General features: G+C 35.4%; 1 protein-coding gene across 3 annotated transcripts in view; it reads left to right on the forward strand.

Annotated features, from left to right (window-relative positions):
• The window catches only part of NCAM2 (neural cell adhesion molecule 2), a 283,943-nt gene that overhangs the window by 123,493 nt on the left and 134,301 nt on the right, over window positions 1-26,149 (forward strand). For all 3 annotated transcript variants that reach the window (XM_082784603.1, XM_082784601.1, XM_082784602.1), the window contains exons 2-4: window positions 22,244-22,318; window positions 23,074-23,280; window positions 25,553-25,696. In XM_082784603.1, the coding sequence (XP_082640729.1) occupies window positions 22,244-22,318; window positions 23,074-23,280; window positions 25,553-25,696 (426 nt within the window). The remainder of the gene's footprint in view (window positions 1-22,243; window positions 22,319-23,073; window positions 23,281-25,552; window positions 25,697-26,149) is intronic.

Consider the following 26,149-nt stretch of genomic DNA (forward strand, 5'->3'; position numbering starts at 1 on the left):
ACATGATATTAAAACAAGGATAATAATTAGTTCACAGTAGTCTTGAAGGACTTAACTGTGGTGGTTTTACCCTGCTGGGCAGCTAAATTCCACAATAGCTGCTCTCTCACTTCCCCTCCTCAAAAGAAAAGGGGAGAGAAAATAAGATGGAAAGGACTCAAGGGTTGAGATAAGGACAGGGAGATCACACACCAATTAGCATCATGGGAAAAACAGACTCAGCATAGGGAGATTAACATAATTTATTGCCTTTCACTAGCAGACTAGAACAGTGAGGAACTAAAAGCAGGCTAAAAACACTTTCCCCCCCATTAAGCTTCTTCTAGGTTCTCCTCCTCCCCCTCCACCAACAGCACAGGGGAACAGGGAATGGGGGCTGCAGTCAGTCCCTAACACTTCACTATCAGTCCTTGCTCTCCCAGCTGCTGTCACATAGCCTGGCTCTGATCTGACATGGGGCAGCTGCTGGGCTCTGCTCACACAGTCCCCCCCAGCTATCCAAATCTTGCCATGTAAGCCCAATACATTAACTAACAGGATTTGGGAAGTTTCTTTACTTTGTTAGAGAAATTTTTCATGTAACAATGATTTTTGGATGTTATTTGCAAATATCTGTATTTGGAATTCAAGACTTTTTAATATTACTGCTGTATTAACTGAAATATTAAGGACAAAGGCAGGATTAATGGTATGTGTTTTGCAATGATTTGGCAAATGAATCATTGTTAATAATATAGCATCTGTTTATTGATTTTCATTTAAGGAAAAAAAAAAAAAAAAGGAGTAAATGCCAAAAGCAGCCTTTGTCTCATTTTTGTAGGGAGACAGAGTTGATTTACTAGCTCAAAGTGTTGTAAATTTAACAAAGCTGCTTATATATAGTGAACATAATGCAAAGCAGTCAATGTAACTTGCCTATTAAATCAGATGAACTTAATAAACAATACTTAGATGTATTTCTCCATATAGTTTTTGCTTCTCTAGGCACAATTTATAGGGACATTCATCAATCATTTTTAACCTTTATTATTGCACTATTCAAGTAGTGAGTTTTTATTCTAAGCAATTTAAGAAAAAATATTTAATTAACAAGCAAAATCTAATATTTTACATTTTGTTTTCATCATTGATGCAAGAATATGTTTTAAATTAAATCTATAAGAATTATAAATGGTGTTGCACGGAGCAACTAGTAATATGAAATTGGAAACATGTTTAATGCACCTTTTTATTTTTGCTGTTTAAATTTAGCTGTCTTTCAGAGTTATTTATTTGTACTTTCAGATTTATAAGTAAATGCCACATATGGCTGTATTCTACTGAAGATAAGCCATAATATACACAGGTGTGGCTAATCTTTTTGATATACAGCCTTTAATTTTCCTAAATCTTCTGGAGTCTTTCCTTGTTGGGGTTATGAAGTAGGTATTGCAGAACACTGTTTAGGATTTAAAGCATGTTAGGACTCCATTTCTGCTTCCAAAGTTGAATCAAGGTCATATAGGAAGATAACCACTAGGGGGTTTGTGCTTGCACTGTAAGATAGTAACAATGAAAGCGTCAGTTGGAAAGGAATGAAGTCATCACATACAGCAAGCCTCTGATTCACTCTGTTTTCTGAAAGCATCTTTGGTTCATCAGGCAGGTCAGTGAAAATTTTAACATGGTTATTCCCAAGGCAGTAGAGCATGTCACCATCAAATCACAGCCTTCTGGTAGCCCAGTCTCCCACTCCCTCTCTCCTGTACAGAAGCCAACCTTCTTCTAATGAAGAGCTCTTGAAGAGCTGACTACAAAAACTTTGTCACCTCATACAATGTTCCTTTCTTTGTCTGTGTACTGAAGTATACAGAAACATTAAAACATATTTCAGAGATCTAGAATTAAAAAGAAAAAAAAAAGTTATGAAATTATATATCTACTTGTGATGCATACTCATACCTTTTGTCACTTGAAATATCTGGTGGGGAAGGTTTTTTTTTTTCTCCCTCAGATTTGGAGCATAAGCTGATTACAGCTGTGTATCTGTCATTTATTTATTTTTTTCTAAGCTACTTTTGTGAGAGAAATTAATTATTTTTATTATTATTAATATCTGGCAATGGAACCTGTCATTAAAACAAATTGCCTCTTCAGAGTTATTAGCAGCCAGTATTCTGGAAGTGGACTTCTGAAGCTGCAGTGAAGATTAACTTTGCAACTTTTTGCCCAGGGAGTTCAGCATCAAAATAGGCTTTTCCTAAAGGTAGTATGGTGATAGGTTCTGTGAGAGGTTTCAAACAAGAAATCTGTTTCAATGTCAAAACAGATGAGAGAACAGGGACCTTGTTGGGTGTCTCAGTCTGTCCTCTTCTACTAATAAGAAAGACTTTCTGAGATCACTTTCTGACATGGATTCCTAAAGCAGATTTCCTCATGGCTTGAATTCTGGATTGCTTTCATCACTTCATCTCTTCTCCTGGGAGACAGTCCGCAAATAAAAATTTTATGAAACACTTATCCAACAACATGGAATTTATGTAATTTTCTCCTAATATTTCTCCTGACTAAGTCTGCCTCACGTAAAACTACATTTTCTACCATCAAGAAAAAAAAATCTAAATTCTCACTTTGTTCAGTTAAAGAGCCATCACTTATCTTTGGTGGGTGGGATATCTCAGTTTTTATAACAAAAGATTGCCTTCAAATTCTTGAAGGATTGGTCATGTTGCCTCTACGTGTGAAACAGCTGCATTCCTGTGGAAGACAGAATCCAAACCTGATATCCTTGACCATCTGACCTCTACTGACAGTTTACTTACCTTTACTTACAATTAGAGACTGGTTATGTTTACTCGTGTCAGTGAAATTGTCCTTTTTGAGGACAGATACTTCTATCAAAGAAAGAATCAAACTCTCAGGTTAATTTTCCATACACCTTGTTCTTTCTGGATTAAGTATTCTGCAGAAGCTATTTATCTAAGGTGTTTTGAGAATTCTAGTTGAGCCAGGAAATAAATTTACTTGTCATCTTTTTCTAAACTTCATATATACAAAGTTTATCCTTCCTACTCTCAGTGTCATTTAGGGGATTGGATTTGGCTTCTTGCTTTCTCTTTGCCTTCTTGAAACTTTTATAAATACTTTCAGTGTGGTTCCTTCAAAAGCTAAGATGTTGGTGCAATCTTTATGTCAAGTCTCTAATCAGATAACAACTGTTGTGAGATTTTCAGATTTATAGTGGAAGTGAGTATAGTCCTCTAGAGTTCAAACTAAGTGGGAGATGCCACTAAGAAATGCATGTGACAACCGCCAAAGTGCTGCCAGGTGTTCAGTGAACAAGTTAACAAATTCCTTGCCATCATCAGTGAATTCAGGAATGAAAGGACAACATAGTCTTTCTCTTAATTTTCTTGCTGTGAAAGTTTCTGAGATACACCTCCTTTGCAGTTATCCAAAAAGCAGTTTTTATGTTTAAAAAATGGCTTATTTAGCATTTTATTTCTCTGTGTTTTGTGGTTTTTATTCAAAACAAACAAACAAACAAACAACAAAGCAATGCAAAAATAAAATTAGAGTGGATTACATTGCATGTACTGTTCAGAAGTCCAAAATATTAATCAGTTTTCAGAATATGATTAGACTCATTTTATATTATTAGTGCTGGCTTGCAAATCTAAACAGCATAAGCAGCTTTAGTTCTTTGAACCTCCAGTATCCAAACCTAATTCAGACTGCATAAATACAGATAAAATATCTTGTTTTATGTTGTAAAAAATGAATTGGTTTAATGTTATGAGTCTTCTGGTTTATGCTATTTTTTATTTTTTATTTTTTGTAAAGTACTAGTTTTCTCGTAAATTTTCACAATCAGTGAAGTACATGTATATTATATTTTATCCAGCCATGTAGTTTATGGGGAAAAGAAAGGTTTCTCTTTTTATATAATAAATACGTAATAGAAATGGAATGTAAAAATTAATTATTCATAGAATCATAGAATGGTTTGGGTTGGAAGGACCTTAAAGGTCATCCAGTTCTATCCCCCCTGCCATGGACAGGGACACCTTCCACTACATCAGGTTGCCCAAAGCCCCATCCATCCAGCCTGGCCTTGAATGCTCCCAGGGATGGGGCATCCAAAACCACTGTGGGCAACCTGTGCCAGTGCCTCACCATCCTCTGAGTAAGGAACTTATGCCTTATGTCTAACCGAATATACCCTCTTTACTTTAAAGCCATTACTCCTTGTGCTATTTCTACACTCCCTGAAAAAGAGTCCCTCTCCTGCTTTCCTGCAGGCCCCCTTTAGGTAGTGGAAGGCTAGAGATAGGAAGATAAGATCTCCCCAGAGCCTTCTCTTCTCCAGGCTGAACAACCCCAACTCCCTCAGCCTGCCTGCAGAGGAGAAGTGCTCCAGCCCCTTGATCATCATCATGGCCCTCCTCTGGACTCATTCTAGTAGGTCCATGTCCTTCTTCTGCTGGGGCTTCCAGAGCTGAGCATAAGGCTCCAGATGGTGTCTCACGAGAGCAGAGGAGTAGAATCACCTCCCTCGCCCTGCTGGCCATGCTGCTTTTAATGCGGCACATGTTGGTTTTCTGGGCACATTGCTCGCTCATGTCAAGTTTCTCGTCCACCAACACCCCCAGGTCCTAATCCTCAGGGCTGCTCTCTATCCATTCTCTGCCTAGCCTGTATTTGTGCTTGGGATTGCCCTGGCCCAGATGCAGGCACTGGTCTTGTTGAATCTCATGAGGTTCACACAGGCCCACCTCTCAAGACTGTCCAGGTCCCTCTGAATGGCATCCCTTCCCTCCAGCATGTCAACCACACCACAGAGCTTGGTGTCATTGGCAAACTTGCAAAGGGTGCACTTGATTGCACTGTCCATGTTGCCAACAAAGATGTCAAACAGCACAGGGCCCAGTACTGACCCCTGAGGAATACCACTCGTTACTGGTCTCTACCCGGACATTGAATTATTGACCACAACCCTTTGAGAGTGACCATTTCTTGATTCTTCAATTCCTCAATATTCTTCAGTTCTGTTCCATAGCCTTTTTATACAAATAATGGAGGTTGATAAAGCATCTGCTTTCCAGTGGACTCACAGTTAAGACACTTCTCCTGCTACCTGTAACAAATTAAGCATCCTCTGCAAAGATAAAGAAACAAGGCTTAAATTTATACAAACCCCAGAACTCAGTGTCTGCAAAAGTATTACTGCTCTTAGCTCTTACTTAGGTTTTTACTAGTTGGTGCTTCCCATGTGCCTAAGGCAAGTCTGCATAATTAAAGTGTACAAAAGCCATTAGTTCAAGTGGTGATATTCTGTGAAGACAGGCAATCAAGTGTGTTTTGTTTGTTTGTTTGCTTGTTTCCAAAAAGATATTAAATATGAAAAAACACAATCTTTTAATTGATTTATATAAATATGTATGCATGTATATAAGTTTAGGCTTTGAGGAAATTTGTTTACCACTTGCTATATCTTCTCACAATAATCTGTACAGTATTATCTTATTTGTTTCACATTGAAGACCACAGTTTTTCCTCACATGACACCTCTAACTAAACTAGCTTAGACCATCTTCTATTTATAGGTCTTTGTTTTCATTATGCTTTGTACAAATAAATATTTTCTAGGTGCATTTTTAATTAAATACTTGGGATGAAAATTAGTTTATTTCTATCCTAGAACAATTGTATTGGATTTTTCATAATGATATCAGAAAAAGAAGGGGTTATTTGTGTGGGCTGGATCTGAAATACTGCAGTGATTTTCCAGTTGCATAGTATCTGTAGGATGAGGAAGACTACAGAAGAAACAGTTTCAATTCAGAGGAACAACACTTCACATATGTTAAGGCCTCTAAAGGCTGTGTTAATACTGAGCAGTCAGTACAGAACTGGAACTCATTGGAAGGGCTGGCAGACAATTTCTTAGGAGGTGCAGCTTCCATTCAGGTTATTAAAATGGTAACTGTATTCTGAGTTCAAACCCAAGACAAGAAAGTCCTATTTCTGCATGTATTTCATAAGCTTTATTTATTTTCAATAAATCTTTTCAAGGGACACTTTCACATATAACCCCCGTTTCTATCTTTACACAAACATCTTCAGGGTTCCCTGTAGCTTTTGCTCAGGGAGCTTTTAAAATCAGATTATTTGTGTTTTGAGGTTGGCAACTAAGAGCAAGCTATTTCTGAAACTGTATCAGTCAGCAGTGGAACTGATGAACAAGTCCCAGCCATTGCTACTAGTCACGTTATTCCTGGAAAACAACATTTTTAAAAAGAGTATAGTTTATTATATATGTGGACATGTACTTAATTCATTAATGTCAGCAATTATTACACAATGTATCCGAACTGTGGAAAAGAACAGTTAGTCATTTAGCTCTCCCAGGATTTCCTCAGGCAGTAAGCTGGAAAAAAATGCCATAGTTAATCATAATGGATTAGGTCAGTTAGGTAAAACCAGAGATTATTTATTTATCTGTTAGTTCAGTAGGCAACATAAATATTAATAAAAATTAAATGTATGTTTAAAGATATGTGGAAATTTCTGGGGAATTATTCATAATTAAGAGAACATTTATTTTATTTTATGGTATCTCTAGTTTTAATTTTCGTGTATTGTAGTAGGAAAGAACTCCAGTGTTTGTGGTTTTATATGTAACATATATATAACAAGAACCTGCATTTTTCCTTGTAGTGGCTTGAATGGGAACTCTTAATCCTACAAGCATATGCCTTTGTTGCTTAAGCTGCTGTACGTAACCCATTTCTGCTGTATCAGGATTATGTAGAGTGGTTTGGGTAGCAGGGCACTGCAGGGGTGGTCTGCCTGGTCCAGCATCTGCCCCAGGTCAGGCCAGAGCCAGTTTCAACCAGCTCCAAAGGGACCTGCTGCTGGCTAGATGTTGCACAAGCAATATTTAGTGAAGACAACTACTGATGAAATGGTGAGGATTCTAGCTGGGCAATATGCAATGTGGGGGGGAGTAAAAGTAAAAGATTGGGAAAATATGACTATAGATCTGTGTGTGAATGTAAGAACTACTTTTCATTCCTAGTATGTTCAGGCATGGATAGAGCTTCATTTTCTAATGATACCAGGGATTATGAAAATACATATAATCATAGTTTCATTTTCAAATGTTGGATGTTCAGCACGTCTATAAACTGGAACCTTCTAAGTTATCTCACAAATAGATGTAAAATATATATTGAGTTTCTTTACATATCAAGTGTCAAATATATATGAAATTTATTTTAAGATAGGTATCACGAATATATATCAGGTGTCTTGATGTATTGGCTCTTAGGAAGCAATAGTCTATCCAGGCTAGATTGCTTTTGCAGCTAAGAAAAAAGAGGAGTTTAGAGGTTTTGAGTCAACTGACATACTTCAGATACCTATTTTTGGATACAATGACTTGGCTCTAAAAGTGTTTATTTCCTTCAGCTGACTATAGATGTCATTTGGGACGTTATCTAAAATAGTTTATTTAAATTTGGCCAGGTGAATGTCACCCATGGTACTTGTAGTGCACTGAAATAATGTGAATAGTGGTCACTGTGGTCTTCAGATTGTGTTTGGGATAGCTAATAGTGATCTGAATAGATTATAAAATTCAAACTAAGATTTAATAATTTGTATATTTTGTTGTCTAAACTGACACATAGAAATTACCTAGAAAAGAATGAAAAATCAGATTTATTTATGCAAATATTTCTAGTGTTTCATGTCAGGCTATGTCTCTAATTCTTTTGCATTTTGGGAAAGTCTGCTGAGTCATACAGTACTGGACTCCTAGAGCTGGTTTCACTCATTTAGCCAGTGGTAGGCAACAGTGATCTGTTCCTCTCCTCCCACCTGACAGAATTGCTCAGAAAGAGCTGTCATTCAGAAATACAGAGTGTGGGTCTGAGAGCTAATCAGAAAGCAATAAAATGTCTGGCCACCGACCTCATAAAATAGAAGCTCATAAAACAAGTAAATCAAATTATTAATTATATCAGTGAAAGAAGGACTTTCAAATTTCTGCAGCATGGAAAGGTTGAACACTTACAGAAGCATATGACAAATTTATTACTATTTGCATTTCACAAGGGAATAATTATGGAGCTTTCTGATGCACCAGAATTTTCCTCTCAAAAAGAGAGTCACTGGTGTGCTAGTACTGACTGATGTTAATGTGGACTTGTTAAAAATCCCTTTGTTGTATTTCTCCACTTTTATGAACTAAAACATTACAAGTGAGAAAACAAAATGGTGCATTTTTCTGATGTTGTAAAGGGCCCTCACATCTGACCAAAATAATCATATATCTAGAGATAATGGCTATGAATGCTGCTTTCAAATTTCAGCCTGAAGGTGAGAATGCCTTTGCAGTGTGTCAGTATACTCATACAGAAGAGACTACAGACAGGTAGCCAGGTTCCCATTCTGTTCAGTGTCTGTTTAATAGTTTATGCAAACGTCTTCAGGAGAGACATTGAGAGCACTCCACAACAAGTTGCCGCATAGATTTTAGTTAGAGAAAAGATTGATAGTAGAGTTCTGTAAAAGCAGGAGAAAATGAGAAAGGGAACAATGTAATACTCACAATAGCAGACGAAAGAAATGCTCAGTGAAGGAACCTAGCATCAACTGAACAACAGGAAATATTTTTGGAAAAGTGTAATTAAATAATGTAATTAATTTTCAGTAGTTTTTGCGGAAGCCAGACATTTTAAGGGCTTAGATGGTAGTGACGGTGTTGTTACAGAGGATGGATCTTACAGAGGACATTAAAAATGAAAGTTACAAATACACCTTTAGACAACTAATTACCAACACATGGAATGAAAAAAAAATCAGTTAAAATTCACCACCATACAAACTGCAGTACTAGGTAAAGTACTAGGTTAGATCTCTGATTGACCTGTTTAATGTTTTTTAGTCTGAAATTCAGAGCTTTGTGCTTACTTACAGAAAATACTAGTAACCTTTAAAATAATTACAACTTGACCAGTAAAGATTTAATCAGAGGAGTTACAACAGCCTCAATGAATATGTTTTTAATTTCATGAAAAGATTGATTCAAAACAAAACAAAACAAAAAAACTTATGATTGTCTAGTGCAATAGGTTGCTTATTAATTTGTCTGGCTAATTCCTTATTAATTGCAGCCCTGTTGGTTTTCAATTAGAAAGACTTCAAAGCAATCCTTTGAGGGAAAATTAGTTTCCTAAATCAAGATAATTAAAGATGGGAACTTGCTAGTACCCATATAATAGCACTCAAAGATCAAAAAGCTTAAGGGTTAAAAGAAAGAGCTTGAAAAGCCAGTCTGATTTCTTATGATCTCTGGCAGTGTCATTTATTTATAAGCATTTCCTTGAACTTCTAATTTTTCGAAACAGAAAGAATATTTATGCCTGAGACTGTTTTTATAATCCAGATGGGGCTCATCAGACTGTTCTAACATTTTTCCATAAGTCAAAGAGAATACTTTAACTGTATTAACAGCAATAATTTAAGTTTTTTATTAATACCTTAATAGGCAGTCATTCTTTTGAGGTAGAATAACTAAATTTTAAATGGATTTTCTTTGTCAATAGTCCTTCCAATGTCTGGTGATAAAAATGTCAGCTCTTTGCCTATTCTTAATATTTAAATTTTGTAGTTTCAGGTCATTTTCACCAAAGTACCAAAACTTTAGAAATATTTCCCTCTTTTCCGGTAAACTGCTTCAGTGAATATATTTGAAACAAAACCCATTTGTGATGCTGATAAATAGTTTGAAAAATCCTAATTTATAATTTTAGAATGCACCAGAGTTAGCATTTTAGTTTGACTCATCAGTGTGCTTTAGAAGCATGTTTCCCAGATATCCATTCACCTCACGATGTTTTGACTCATGTTGTGGAATGATCTCAAAGCAAGTAGACTGGGTTCTATCCTGTGAAACTGAGCTGAAACACATATTTTTGAAATAATATCTGACCATTCTTGTTTGACCAAGGTCCAACTAATCTAAGAACCTATTTACAAACAAGGACCAACTCCAAGCTAATGTAAGTTCAGAATTAAGGCTTGATTTGAGCAAGAGATTGGATAAGACAACCTAGAGAGGTCCCTTCAAACCTAAATTACTCTATGATTTTATCTCTTCTTTTTGACATAGATTAAGAAGACATCATGTTCCACAGTTCAGTTAAACCATCCCACATTTTATTAAGATGACCTGTTTTATGAAGAACAAAAATACTTACTTGTAAGGTAATTCTTTTGCATAGGTTATCCTTTCTTTGATATACTTTAATATACATGCCCTTTTAATATAGTACTTGAGATACTGGGGCAGCAAGACAAGTTCTCAAAGAAATTAAATACATATTTAATGTATTTAAGCAACTATAAGCTGTTTGTTAAAGTAAGGTTGGGAGCATTCACTACTGTGGAGATTCTGTGCATAAAATATATATGCATATAATATTAATGCATAAAATATATGCATATAATATCATGCATTAATATATATGCATAAAATTATATTATCTTTGCAAAGGACTGTGATGCTAACAGCCAGAGACAAATATGTTCTGCGTCTGCATAGAACGGGTGCAATAGGCACATTTCTGTAGCAATATCTTCTAAACCCTTTTTGGATAGACATTTCTTAGATCTAATTTTATGTTTAGGCAGGATTTAACCAGTCAAGGTAAGACTTTGTGATGAAAGAACATTTTTCATAGAGTCATAGAATGGCTCAGGTTGGAAGGGACCCTAAAGACCAGTTCCAACCCCACTGCCATGGGCCAGATGGGTTGGAACTAGACCAGGTTGCTCAAAGCCCCATCTGAACTGGCCTTGAGCACCTCCAGGAATGGGGCATCCACAGCTTCTCTATTATGATTATTATTGAATATTGAATATCTTAATTTGATTAGTAAGTAGAAAAATCATCGACTTAAAAGCTGTCATCTGACATCTTTTAACATTGTTCAAGTATTTAATATGTGTTTTTTCTTTCTGTGGGTTTTCAATAGTGAGTATAATAATCTCAAACTTGTAACTGACTTAATCATTCACTGTTTACAAATAGGATTATTATAGAAAAAAATACAAGTAACAGTAATTCTAGGTTTGTGTACCATTGAGAGAGACTAGTATTTTTAAAAGGTTTCAATGAAAAATAAAATGTATAAAAATTTATACAAATAATTATGTATCAATATGTTTCTGAATAAGATTATGTAAGTACTCTGTAAATCAAGTTGTATGTGCCTGGCTGCAGACAGTCCCTGTGGCCATTTCCCCGTGCCCTAATTACATCTCTCCTGAACAGGACAGCAGATTGCAAAAATTGGCTGAATGGAGAAATTCGTATCTTTCTGAGCTACTAATTCATTTTCTTGAGATGTCAGACAGACATCCTTGGGTCACATTTTCATAATCTCTTCTTAAATTACAAATGTGTTTTTGCTGTAGTTGAAGTTGATTCTCTGATTTCATTCTGCAGTTCCACAAAATGGGAACGGACTGCATATACTCATTATATATAAAGAAACCTTGTGACAGAGACCATAACTGCTTTTTGAGACATGAAACATTTTTACTAAACAAGTCATTTTCCTTGAAACAGGGGATTTTGGATTGTGTTGCCTTTCAGAAGAAAAAAAGACAAATCCATAAGAAAAGCCAATGCAGTAGGTTGTTTCAAGGTTCTTGGAATCAGAATTAATATACTCCTGTTCAGCTACAGACACATTGATAACACACAGTCCGTTTTATTAAAGATGTAATTAACTAAATACTGCTCAATGCATTGTTGATTTTAGTTTACATATTGTTCTGGTTTAATATATGTATCCTCTTCTTATATGCTTCATAGAGACTGCTGTGTTTCTAGACCGCATTGCCAAAAACCATGGTGTATGCAATCGCAGTGGTCACTCTATTTGGTCACCTACTTGTTTGTTAATCTCACCTAATGTATTTGAACTCTAAGGCCAACTTCAGCATTTTTCTGTTGAGAGATGAGGAGAAGGGTTTGATTGTGCCTTTCATTGGAAAGACAGATTGTTGTAAAATCTGTCAGGATTGGTTTCATAATTAGGTGATCTGATTTTTTCTCTCATCTGTAATTAGAGCACTGTATTTTAGTAACTATATTTTACTTTTTAGAGAAATCTCATAATATAGACTTCACAAAATAGAAGAGCAGGAAAGGAAGGGAGGCTATTAGAAACAAACCTTGTATGACTCCATTGCAAAATGTGCTTGAATTGGCCTTTGGGGGGAGGGGGGAGGGGAGGGTTACATGGTGTTTAAGAATGGGCAAACTCTTACTACAAGACATGGTTAGAAGAATCCATTACTCACAACTGTAACAAAACTCTTTTTTACAACATGATTAACTGGTATCTTAAAATGTCCAAGCTTTCAGATATAATTTTGAAATGATCTTTCAGTACAGCCAGACTCAGAAGAACCTTTTTGATACTGTGCCAATTGACACAGAGATGCTTCCAGTATTTTTTTCTTTTCACCTTTTCACTAGATTGATGATGCTGAATTGACTGAAAACTCTTTGGAAGGGGTAGTGTGTTTGGCATTCAGCAGAATTATTGCATGCGTCTTTTAGCCTGAAGTTTGAGAAACATTTTGTTTGGATTTAGATTACAAAGGCCAAGTACTTAGAAAGAATTCTGGTTCAATCCAGTGCCTCTCTGCAATTTGAAGGACTGCTTTGGGCTATGAGCCGATTTTGTCAGTGATTCAGCTTGACGTTTTCTCTAACCCTTGGTCCCCAGTATCATGTTTTCTGCTGCTGTTTTGAAGACAGTGTGAATACTGTCTTCAATTAGAATGTCTATGTTCAGCCACTGTCTTGGCATGTTATCAAATTTGTGCTGACTACCACGCAGCCCCACAGAAATGCAGTTTTTGAAAGTTCATAACTCAGTAAAACCAAAGAAAAAATTAATGAGAAAATATGAGGCACTTTTCTACTCTGATGGCTTCTTTTCAGCCACATTCCCAGATTTTTGGCTATTAAATTAAAAAGTTTGTGGTTTGGGATGAATGTTACCCTAGGGTTTTATTTTGTTTTAATCTGTACTGCTCTATAATAAAAGACTGTCCAAAGGAGCAGGAAGAAAGCAAAGTAAATTTTTGTGTTACAAAGATCACACAGATGCACAGAGACAGGAGGGCACCTCTGGAGATCGCCTGGTCAGAGCGCCTGCCCAGAGCAGGGTCAGCAAGAGCAGGTTGCCCAGGGCTGTGTCTAGTCCAGTGTGTGGAGACCCCACAAACTCTCTGGGAAACCTATGTTCAACCACCTTCACATTAGAGAAGTGTTTTCTTAAGTTTAAACAGAATTTCCTGTATTTGAGTTTGTGCCTATTACCTACGGTCCTGTTACTGGGTACCACTGAGAAGAGCCTGGCTCCCTTTTCTTTAGCCCCTCATCAAGCATTTATACACATCGATAAGATGTCCCCAAGATTTTTCTGCTCACATGAACAGTCCCAGCCTCTCCCCATAGATGAGAGATGTCTTCAAACTGCTGCATATCTGTGATACAGATACTATATCTATATGATCCCTACTGATCCCATAAACAGTTTATGAACTGCTTCTTGTGAAAGCCCATATTTACATTGCATAACAGGAGGAGAGAGAAGGTTATTTATTAAAATGCAACTGAATACTCCTAACTGTATCATCAGTGTTTTCTCTTCCTCGAGAACAGCATTTTTTAAGGTTTTGTAGTATGCTTGTCATCACTCTGTTTTTCCATATTTTTTTAAGTTTTGAAAATTTTATGTTTAATTCCATTTTAGATTAGACTAAAAATATTTTAGATTGCTGTTACTGACAAATCATCACTTTGAACATAAAGACCCTAATTCTTCAGTTTTAACTTTATTGAAGTACATCTGGGTTTTAGAAGATGCTGTCTTGATTGACTACAGCACTTTGAGTTTGAGAAACATGTTTCTTTCAAACTCATAAGCTTTTAAACTAGTTTTTCTTTGCATTTATTCTTACCAAATAGAAACATTTTCTGACTGACAAGATTTTGTTAAGATGGATTTTACTTTTGATGAGTATAATCATCCTTTGATGGTCTTTTTTCCACATATCTGTATTACTTATTTATGTGTAAGATCTACATATAATAAAGATCCCTCATTATGTTTCCCTACAGTTAAAATATCCTTAATACTCTGTTAAACAGTGTATTTTAAACTTCCCTATTTTTTCTGTTGATGATAAGAAGATTTTCTATTGAATAGATGAGATCTACCAAATTTAGCTGGAATAACTTAAATAGAAATAAATGTCTGCATCATGCAATGTCATGCCTGAGAGAACCCATTTTATAGCTAACATTCTCCAAAGTTCATGCCTTTTATTTACAGAAAATCTTTCTTGCCTGAAATATACTGTAAGTGAATAAAGTTAAATTATTTTTTCTTATTTGGATGCCTTCTAATCTTGATTTTCTGTGATAAGCTTCTGAGCCATGATTATAAAATGTAAATATTGATTAAATATTGATTAAAGTGTCTTTAAAATATCTGAATAGGGTTGGTCTTGTAAGTCTATATTTAAATCAGTATCTCTTCTCTTAAATTTTGACGGAGCCAAACTCCCAATATCTGCCTATCTGGAAAGCTGTTACAGAATCTAACTTCCAGCATTCCTAAATACCTACAGAGATCTTGATGTGTGATTCCAGACAACATATATCCCAATAAAACTCACAGCATTCATATTTATGTCTTTACTTTAAACTACATTTTGCCAGAGTTCAGGGTAGCAGTAGTGAGTGATTTCTGGTTGAGATAAATTCTGTGATAAAGTTGTAACAAGCAGACTTATTTTAAGGAATGTCCTATTTTACAGTTGTATGCTCTTTCTGCTCAGATATTAATAGCTCATCTATTTTACTGATTCTGTTGCAAGTGTCATAGAAAAGACTATTCAACAGAGGTTTCTCATAATTCCTTTTCTGAATATCCTTCAGTAGTTGTGACTTTGTTGCACAGAACTGGATTGTGTTAGTTCTCTTGCATCATGCATTTCACCCCTATAACATCTGTTATGCCCCAGAAGGCAGTCTGAACTTCATGTGACTTCTAGCTCTTCTCATCTGGGAAAATGACACTTTAGCAGATGTAGAAAATGAATTCAGGATGACACAAAGACTTTTTTGTGTACCTAAAAATAAAACACTCTGTGTTCTACAAGACAGAAATTCAACTAGGAATCCATAATAATTCAAATAAAATGTTAGGACTTTATATCAGGATTCCATTTCCCACTGACAAATCCAAATTAATGCTAATGTGATGAAATGGAAAGTTCAGTTATTCTGAACTACCTAATTAATCGTGAAACTTGATGTCAAGCAATTAAAAATGTAACTAATATCTCTTAGTACTGTCATACCCTGGAGAAGTGATGCTTAATCATTTAGTGGTATTCCACCCATCACAAAGCTAAAAACTAGCTCTCTCCATGGAGATCACATTTTTGTTTATTGGGGTTGTAGATGCAGCTTAACTTTCAGGCATTTCTACAAAAGAAATTCCAGGAAGCATTCAAGACATGTTATCATTAGCCCAATTAGTATATCTTCAATCATAAATTAATATATATATAAAGAATATGATGTTTCAGTGCTTATAAGATGTTAGAATTGTGTCTGAATAGAAAACTTTGTGTAGTTTATTTACCTGCTAAAAGAGGGGGGGAGAAATCCAGTAATATCTTTAAATGATAAAATGTTGAGTAAATTAAGTTTGAGTAGGCTAGGCTATTTGGTATAGATTTTCACTGTGGCCCTGTCCCACCCAATCACTTGAGCATTAGTTACTCCCAAAGGATTACAAATATATTGGATACTTAAAGCACCATAAGCCTCACAGACTTTACAAGCAAGTTCTGATAGTGTGTGATGAAACCCCATTTTTTCTATCATTTTAATTTAGGTTTGTTGTTTAATTATGACAATTTTAATGACTATTAACTTTAATGGTCACTTTTTGCATGACATCTGACTGCGTGTCCTTCCTTCTTCAGAGATTTAGAGTGCTGGAGTCATCTTTATAGTTTATAGGAAAATATAGCATCTTAAATGACTTAAGATATCTCTGAAAATTATTTCTTTTGGGGCTATTTGGTCTTTGAAGTACAAACAGTTTAACAGAGTTTTTAGTTCGGCTCTATTTTGAGCTCTTGTTTTAGTGGAATTCTTTAGGGCAGAGGTGTGTGGTTCCTATCATTTGATTACTCACAGGAACGGCTTGAATTGGACTTTCTCTTACCAAACTGTAACTCTATAGATTGTATAACATTTTTATAGTTCTGACTTTGCTGAATTGTTACTTGAAATAAGTTAACTGATTCACTTAAGAAAAAAAAAAATAAAAAAATAAAAAGAGAGAGAAGAAGAACCTAAAAGTGCATTTGTCCTAAATGCAAAATGCCCTTGAACTGTTAATAATTAACAAGTTTAATTTACATTTAACCATTTCTATTTCCTCAATTAGGCTCAGGGTCCCCACGGGGGTAAAGTATTTCAAACAAAACAAAACAAACAAACAAAAAAAAGCACCCTGTTTGGTGATCCAGTGCATTCAAGAAGAATGTCTTCAGAAGTCTGTATAACAAAGGGAAATAAAATTAACAGGGTGAATGGTTATTCTCGGGAAGAATTGGACACCAATTAAAACTTCATAATTTCTTCATGCTCCAGAATAAGGAACACAAGTCTTCTAAGTATATTCAATATTAAATAATACTGTAATCATTTACTGAAAGCAAAACCACATCACGTAAGTAAGTTTGCTTTCTTCTTGAAGTCAAAGCATATCAGCATACTAAGTTATAATTATTGTCAGAGAACTCATGCTAAACAGATTCACTCTTTACAATCTTCCTCTCAGCTGCACCTTGCAGTCATCTATATTCTTTAAGAAGGCACAGCCATCTGAATTAGCTGCTCTAGCCATCACTCCTCTCCTTGGTTCCAGCTGGATCCCAAGCAATGCCTTGTTTTGTTTTCATAGATGCGTCCTTTCTTTTTTACTGGTTCTATCTTTCAGTGGGTCTGCAGCCCAACAAGTTTAGAAAGACCCCTTCACACTAAAGTTGCCATCTCATTCTTCTAAAGTAAGTTCTAAAAATTGTTCATATCTATTGATCTAGCATAAAACCATTCAACCACGTTGTAGCAAATGTACTTAACAGAAACTAGGGCAGAATATGTGGTGGTTCTTTCATTTGTTTTTGTTTGATTTTTTTCGTTGATAGATTTTATATATTGGTTTGTTCGTTTTTGTTTTTGTTCCTGTCTGTCTCCTGTCATACTTTAACACAGAAGTGACTGATGAGGAAGCTTTTCAGGTTTGGGGGAATTTCTGGGTTTTAAGAACTGGAATTATCAGGAAGTCCAATGACGGATTTACAAATTGGAGCACAGCTCTACCCAGCATTTTTCAGGTTTTATTCAAATACAACCTCATTTTCCTTTTTCATATGTTATATATTATATATACATATATATATATATATATATGTATATGCTTTATATATACATGTCTATAATGTTCATTTTATGTGTTTTAATGTATTGGTAAGTGGCAATAGCAGTGCATATGGGATTGACACTTTTTCTACGTTCTCTGATGACAGCTCACTTCTGTTGTATTAGGTATTCACCTGTATAGACAGAGCTATGAAAGGTTTGTGATGGTAGTTCTAAAATGTGAAGTATACTAGTGCAAATGGGTCTGAAATTAGAGTCTTCTCAATACTATGTCTTATGAATATAGTCGTCCATCTCCATATTTAACAGAACAAATGGACCTCTTGTTACTATTCTTAGTTATCTTCCTAAGTGATTTTTAAACCCATTAAGAAATAATTTGACAGGCTCCTCTTAGCAAAGATAATAATTCTTTTATAGTGAATATGAATCAAAGAGAAGGGATTGCTTATATCACCTAATGTAACAGTGCTTTATTTTGCTATAAAATTCCATGTGTACTGAAGATTAAGTGAAGGCCTGACTGACTTTACTTTATCCCGGAACAGCAGATACTACAGTAGTAGTATAGTAGTATGCTTCACCACCTGAAGGGATCTTCTAGTAATACATTGCCTTTTTGCCTTTCATTGCCTTTTTTTTTTTTTCCTGCTAGTTCAGTAATATCCTAGGAAACATGGAAAGAGGCAGTGTTTTGTCAGTTTTAGCCAGAAGCCACTATTCATTTCTGAGCTTGTTTTAACATAGCTAGACACAGTCTCTTCTGACTTGAATTCTTGGAACAGCTTCACTGACCTGATAAAAAAAAAGGCTTCACTTGTGTATTCAAAGATCTTCAAACCAGTCTGGTACAAAATACCCCTTTGTACATTAATTCATTAGCTTCTAGTGTACACAGTAATTTGAATAGTACGTACATTACATACTATCTTCATCAGAGCTTATAATAACCTAATGCATCTATGTAGTTTTTGAAGTACATTTGGAAGTAATGTAACATGTTCTCGATATGTAGTCTCTGTGCAATATTTTACTTGTAACTACACATCATACTCAATTTAAATGATGAGTGAACCTTCTCCTAGCCAAGGACTATACTATTTGCCTGACTAACTAATAAGCAGATCACTGGGGCAATATTTTTCATTCCAGTTTACATAAAGCAATATTTTTATATTTACACAAACCAGAGCTAGTAAAAGGATGAGTGAAAAAATTGGACAGATGGTCTTACATTTTTCTATTTTGTAAATATTAAAGTACCATATGTAGAAAACATGGTTTTCTTTGGGTTTCAGAAAGGTAGCTAGCATGTTTTCACAGAGTTTGTAATTGCACTTATGCTAAGAATTTTAAACGGAGTTCAGCCCTTTACCAAAACCTTCTTTCAGTCTCAGATATATATCTGATTAATGAAGGAAAAATATCTTCTAACTTCTTTTCACCTCTTATCACAGTTTGTTATATTCTACCTGACACTTTTCACTTCATCTATGTGTTTACATAGTTTAACATCTGATATTACAGTTTTCTTTGCTTTTTTTGTTTCTGTTTTTGACATGTTCAAATCTGGCCTAGTTCTTGCTTGTCTAGGCTGATTATATGCAAGTAAGTCAGTTAATAGCAAATCAATTTCATGATACTTTTAATTGTAGTAATTTCCACATTAATATATATGCAACACTACTTAGACAATATTTTTTTTTCTGTGCTCATCTTTAATTTTTAGTATCAACAGAATAGAATCATTGTCTTTCTAGCAGGTTTGAAGTTGTAACATATTCACAGGGAAATTTTGGCATATTGAATCAATGATGATTAATACTCCATACCTCCAGAGAAGTTTGTTCTAATGGACATTTGTGCCAATTACAAAAAGGAATCTAGTGAAGCTCGGGATAGAAATCTAGAAATCTAGAAAAGGAATCTAGTGAGCTCAGGATATTCAATATACACTGAAGTCATTAATGTTCACAGTAGTTTATGTTGTGGTTTTCAGAAAAATAAAATATTTCCCCTATAATTCAACCACCAATAGACCATAATCACTGTATTTCAATACTCCAAATCCCAGATTCTTGAAACACTACTTTTTTTTAACCTCAGATGCATCATAGTTTTTTACTATTTATAATACTGACCTAAGATTTAGACAGTAAGTTTTCTTCTCTAAACTTTTTTTTTTTTTTCTGTTTAACTTTTTCTGTCTTGATTAGAGCATGAAAATAACATGACCCTCTTCATCCACATCTTTGGTTCATGAACATGTACTTTCCAATTTTGTAAGATTATGGTTGTTGAAGAGTTACAGATATTTAGGATAACAACAAGGTTTGAATTATTATTACTGAAGACTGCGTAGTTATTTTTCATCTAAAATAAAAATAAAAATTCACCCATAATACTCTCTGTGTTGGGTAAGTTGGGTAAATAAAAATTCACCCGTAATACTGTCTTTGTTGGGTAAGTTGGGTAAGCAGGACCATAGGATAATTCAGGTTGGAAGGTACTTCAGTAGGTCTTTAGTCCAATCTCCTGCTCATACCAGGGTCAAAGACTAGATTGTTCAAGGTTTCATCTGTTGAGCTCTTGAAAACTGCAAGAATAGATATTGCGTAATCTTTCTGGGCAACCTACTCCACTACATCATGAAAAAGTTTTTGCTTATACCCAGCCTGAGCCTATTTTGTTTCAACTTGTCAACTGTCTTTCATCCATCTGCCATACAACACTGTGAAGACTCTGGCTCCATCTTTATTTTTCCATGGATAAGAGTAGATGGCTCTTTAGTCCTCCTGTAGCAGTCTCTTCTTCAGCTTGAACAAGCCCAGCTCCACTAGCCTCTCCTTATTCACCTAGTGCCCAGTTATGCCTGCCCACTTTGTAGGCCCTCCCCTAACTTCACTCCAGTGAAGTCTGTCAATATATTTCTTGTTCTGAGGTTGGGATGGGGGTTGTCTGGATGTAGTATTTTGCATGTGTCCTAGGTAGTGCCAAGCAGAGGTAGCAATTGATCTCCTTGATCTACAACCAATCATCATCCTTTTAATTAGCCTAGGAGGCTGTTGACTTCTTGCTGCTGCTTCAGCACTCTTGTCTACCACACCTGTCCTCAGTTTGCATGATTCCCAACTGGTTATTCCCTCCCAGATGCAGAATTTAGCAACTATCCTTGCTGAATATTATGACGTTCCTGTTGATGCATTCTTCCAGTCTCTAGGTCAGTGACCTCATCCAGATTATTGATAAAGGTATTAATTAGGACAGATTCCAGGACAGAATCCCATGTGACCCCACTCGTTACTGGCCTCCAGGTAGAGTATGACCTCCACTGTCCTCTAAGCCCAGCTATCCAACTAGATTTTTACCAGCCTAGCTGTCTGTACATCCAGACTGTAATGCCCTAACTTGATGTGGGGGTTGGCCTTGGCTGGCAGCCAAACACCCATACTGTCACTTGCTCACTCACCCCCATCCCTAGACAAGGGTGAAAAATGGGAGTGAGAAAACTCATGGGTCAAGGTAACAACAGGGAAATCACTCACTGATTACTGTTGTGGGCAAAACAGTCTCCAGATGGGAAATTTAACGTAATTTACATAATTAACATAACATTTAATTACTTATTCAGGTACTGGGGAACAAAGAAGGCAAGTATTTAAACACTTATGGAAGACATCTGTCCTCCCTGCTCTCCCAAGCTCCAGATACCTCTCCTTCTCTGTTCCTAGTCTCTACTCCCCTTCTTACCACCATAGACACAGGTTAAACTCAGTCCCTTCAGCGAGGTGATAGGTGGTGCAGGAGATTTCTTTCTGGCGTTCCTTCTTTCTCATACTTTTCTTCTATTTCTCCTTCTGCCTAACTCATTTCTTCCGTTCTGTTGTGGGTTATCCACAGGCTACAGTCCCTTGGGGAGTGTACCTGTTCTGGCATGAGCTTATGCTTGGGCCCCTTCAAGAGTGTTCCCAGCTCTCCTGTGGATTACCTCCTACTGCTCTGGCCTTCCTTTTCTTCTTCTGTCTTGTCTCTGCTCTTTCTTAAATACATTTTCAAAGGGATGCCAAAAACTCTTGGCTGTCTCAGCTGCATCCTGTGATGTGTATACTGTGAAACCATCTGGAACTAACTGTGTTCTGCACAGTGCAACCCCTGACCTACTCCCACAGATATCACCTTGGCAGCCATTCTCTGCTATCTAAACCTTGCTGCTTATTCCCAATACACGTAAATACAAGAATATTGTGGGAGGCAATGTCAAAAGCCTTGGTAAAGTCAGGGTAATCACCATCCACTCTTCTTCTCTCATCCACAAAACTAATCATTTTATCCTATAGTCAGGCATGGTTTACTCTTGGTCAGTCCGTGCTGAGTGTTCCAGTCACCTTCTTCTAATTGAGTTTTAGTTCTATATTTGTTTGAATTTCTTTCCTGTTTTATTATTTTTTTTCCTTTTCCTCAGTTTTAGGATGTGAAATTGTTATCCTTTGTATAACATTTTTTCTTATTTTGATTGTTTTCACCACGTCTTAATATACAAGTTAAACTACATGTATACTGTAGTTTAGAAGATAAAATGCTGAGATTTAATATATAGTATATGTTGTAGAATGAGAAAATACAAAATATAAAAATATATACTTTAAATTTATAAATGGCAATGTATTACAATGTGTTTACAACATACTTTATATTTTTCAGCTCTACTTCAAGTTACAATTTCACTTAGCAAAGTAGAGCTCAGTGTGGGTGAATCCAAATTCTTCACATGCACGGGTATGTATTCACATTTTTTGTTGTTAGATTATCAATGTTTTGCATGATTTGAAAGTGAATTTATTAATTCACAATATTAACTTAAATGTGCATTGTTCTGTATATTCATATTGACTTGTGAGAATTGTGATAAATAGAAGATCTTGTAGAGACTATTGATTTCAGATTCCAAAAAAAACATACCACTCACTCAGTCTGAAATTTGTCTATATTGATATAGATAATTTATATCTACTAGGATGCTTGTTTAATTAAAATATTTTTACTTGTCTAAACTAAGGATTTAATAATCTACTAGGCTAAGCTTAGGACCCTCTCTGCCCTAAAGAGTCTTTTCTTGAGGGACAGAATTAAGTCATGAAGGGAAGGGTTTGCTTTTGCAGCTGCCTGAAATGAATCTTTGACGTTTCTGATTTGCCATCGTAGATTGAAAATGATACATAGCCTGTTTACAATGACAAGCTGAAGTGACTTCTGGCCAGCCTGTTCTGTTCCTTTAAGATTTTATAGATTTCTGTGTTTATTTTTTTCCTCTTGAATTCTTGAGCTACTAATTATCCTGTCCCAACAATTACACATTTGCCTCTGTTTAACCTTGCTTATCTTTCTACAGACTTTCTCACAATTCCTTTTCACAATTCAAATAGATGTCAGAGAGGTGTCATAGATGTCTGTACACTGGGTAGGCATATGCATTGCTTAATGTCTATTTGAACTTCTATTATTTTAATTTTTATTCTTATTTTTGTTTGTAGCCATTGGTGAGCCTGACACCATAGATTGGTACAATCCACAAGGAGAGAAGATTGTTTCCAGTCAAAGAGTGGTTGTTCAGAAAGAAGGTGTTCGATCACGTCTAACCATTTATAATGCAAATATAGAAGATGCTGGTATATATCGGTGTCAAGCAACAGATGCTAAAGGACAAACTCAAGAAGCTACCGTTGTTTTGGAAATTTATCGTAAGTAAAATAATATCAAATAACAAAGGAAAGAACATGTTTTGAAAGCCACTGCTATTGAGAAAGTAAAGCCTATCAAAATATCATCCCAGACTCTGAACTGCATATGCCAAACAATTGCATCTCCTGTAGTTTAGTTCACAGATACTATGAACTAAACTTTGTAATATTGTTGATTACTTCTCCTTTGTATCTTAAAATATCATCTCAGAGGGGTGTATGCCCCTAATGGAAAAGAGGAAAGATGTATTTTATCAACCTAATTTTAAGTACAAATATATATAAAATATATCAAATATGTAAATAAAAGTGTAAGCAGTGCAATGCATGTCAATAAAAAAGTGAAGTTTAGATTGAATTAGTTATTTTTGTCAGTCTTCTCATATTCTTGGTCTTATGGTGAAATCTGTGGTGGAATCATAAAGCATTGAAGCTTAATATGGTAAGCAAACAAAATGCATTTCAATTGCTAACAACTAATTGAAGAGTATATTTGAAACATAAATACATTCTTCTATGGCTAGAGATTCTTTGAGAGTTTATTTGTTTGCTTTTTTTCCATACAGTTCAATACCTTTGCAGTATACTATATTCTATAGATCAGGTGGGTGAAAGCATAAGACATATGCCAACATCCTTTCAGCTATTCTTCTCTAATTTCATTGGAGAGTAGTACTTTAATATTCATAAAAAAATATGTTTGTGGTTGTACTGAGCGTTAAGGAATTGCAACGAGACAGAAAATACAAAGTGGAATCATGAAGCACTGCTTCTGAAAGGTACAGATAACTCAGATAACAAAAGGCATACGATTAAAAAAAAAAAAAAAAGCTATTGATAAAACAACCATTAGAATGATGATAGCAGTTACAAGCAATTACATGATGGCTTGAAAGCTGACAGTTCAAAGGATTGCAAGTTTTGTGGAATTCATTTGTATGCTTAAAGCTGCCAGTCACTCCATTAGCAGACTGCTGAGCATAGTTGAAATCTTTTGAAGTGTTTGAATGTGGTAATTTTAATAATTCTGAGGTTAGACAAGCCCAAAGACCCACACGAGAAATGTAAAGGTTTATGGGAACTGACACCTGAAAGTTTCATTATTTGTATTTGTGATGTATTGTAAGGGAAAAGCAGAATATTCTGTATTACTAGGATCTGGTATAGTACTCATTTATGTTTGTCAGAATTCTTCTGATGTAATTATGATCAAATACTTCAACATTTTACACAAATACTTTATGAAAGAATACAGGACATGAATATAACAAAAGCATGCTCCCTCTGCTGTGGGAACCATATGGATTATTTGAGCCTGCACTCATATAAATACAAAAAGGCAGAGGTGGGAGGTGCATTCTCTGACTCCAAAGCATCCTCTTGAATGGAACTGGCAATGTTTGATCATAGAGAACCTGTCAGTTTGTCTCTTCTATGTGCAAGAAATTCTTGCAGAAATTTTTGGCAATTGGTTTCTGCCTTAGATCTTGTATGAGGACATGGTTTAATGCCAACTTGAAGTTCTTTCACTGAATTTGAATAGAATTATTAGAACTTATTGTTGAACTGAGTATTGAACTTATTCAATCCATTAATAAAATTAATATCATCTTTTGATTATTTGGAGCAGAAATAATAATTCTATCAGGCCTAAAAAAATCTTGTTACTTCCTCAAAAAATCTACAAATGATAATTATGATACTTGTGATAATTATAGAAAGTTTTTCCGTATAATTTCCCGTGGGCTTTTAAGTTTTTATGTTTTGCTCAGCTGATAGCTTTCCCAATCAGTGAGGCTTAAGTTCCACCTTTAAATAAGACTTTTCCAAGTGGTTTCAATGGATATTTTGGTGAAATGAAAACGTGAATTTCTCATTCAATAATAAGATTGTGAGGAATAAAACACACAAGAGAGTAAAAAGTACTATTAACTTGAATGTATAGACATCTACAAAACTAGAGTTTCAAAACTGGGCTCTGAAAAATCAACAGTAATTAAAAATATATTTATGAAACATGCCTCATTTATATAAATAAAACAAAGTTTTCATAATGCCAAATGACTGTAAAATCATTCCTACAGACAGAGTGAAAGTTCTGTGTCCAAGACAATTCTGAGTCTTATCTGAGAAGATTATATTATGGAAATAATCCCGTATTACTCATAATGAGAAGATTAGTAGACAGCTTTATCTCATTTGATATCGTATTTAATTTCAGTGCTAAGTGAACTGGAAGATGATAACTGTATTTGGTTTTCTTCCTTTTCAGAAAAGCTCACTTTTCGAGACATAATCTCTCCACAAGAGTTTAGGCAGGGAGAAGATGCAGAAGTTGTTTGCCGTGTTACTAGTTCACCTGCTCCCATTGTCAGCTGGTTGTATCGGAATGAGGAAGTCGCAGCTCTTGCTGACAGTTAGTATTTTGGTAACTCTTTAAGTTATACGTTCTAATTAATATTAAGTTGTTGTAAAAGATTAATCACATCGTGATGGAGGGTGGATTTTAATTAGTCCAGTATCAGTAGGATTTAACCAGTTGCTGTGATCTATAGAGACTCCATACACAATAATTACCTTCATATGTCATTTTTTTCCAATCAACAATTTTGTCTAGATGTAACATGAAGGCCCAGATGTCCAAACGATTGTTTGGAACTCTTCTGCAGGAACTCTACCTGGGCTGTCGTGCATGTACACAGGTGAACTTCTCTGTGCTAGCAAAGCTATGACGCTTCCTCAGAGTGTACAGTTTACTGAGCAAACTGCATACACTTGGTATACTTGCACATTAGCTGAGTCTTCTAGGTGGGTAGGCTTGTTGCACTATTGTGAGCATTCACTTCTATAAGTGTAAGCCACGTTTAAT

Source organism: Aythya marila (assembly GCF_965140915.1).
Source record: "Aythya marila genome assembly, chromosome: 1".
Classification (NCBI taxonomy): Eukaryota; Metazoa; Chordata; class Aves; order Anseriformes; family Anatidae; genus Aythya; species Aythya marila.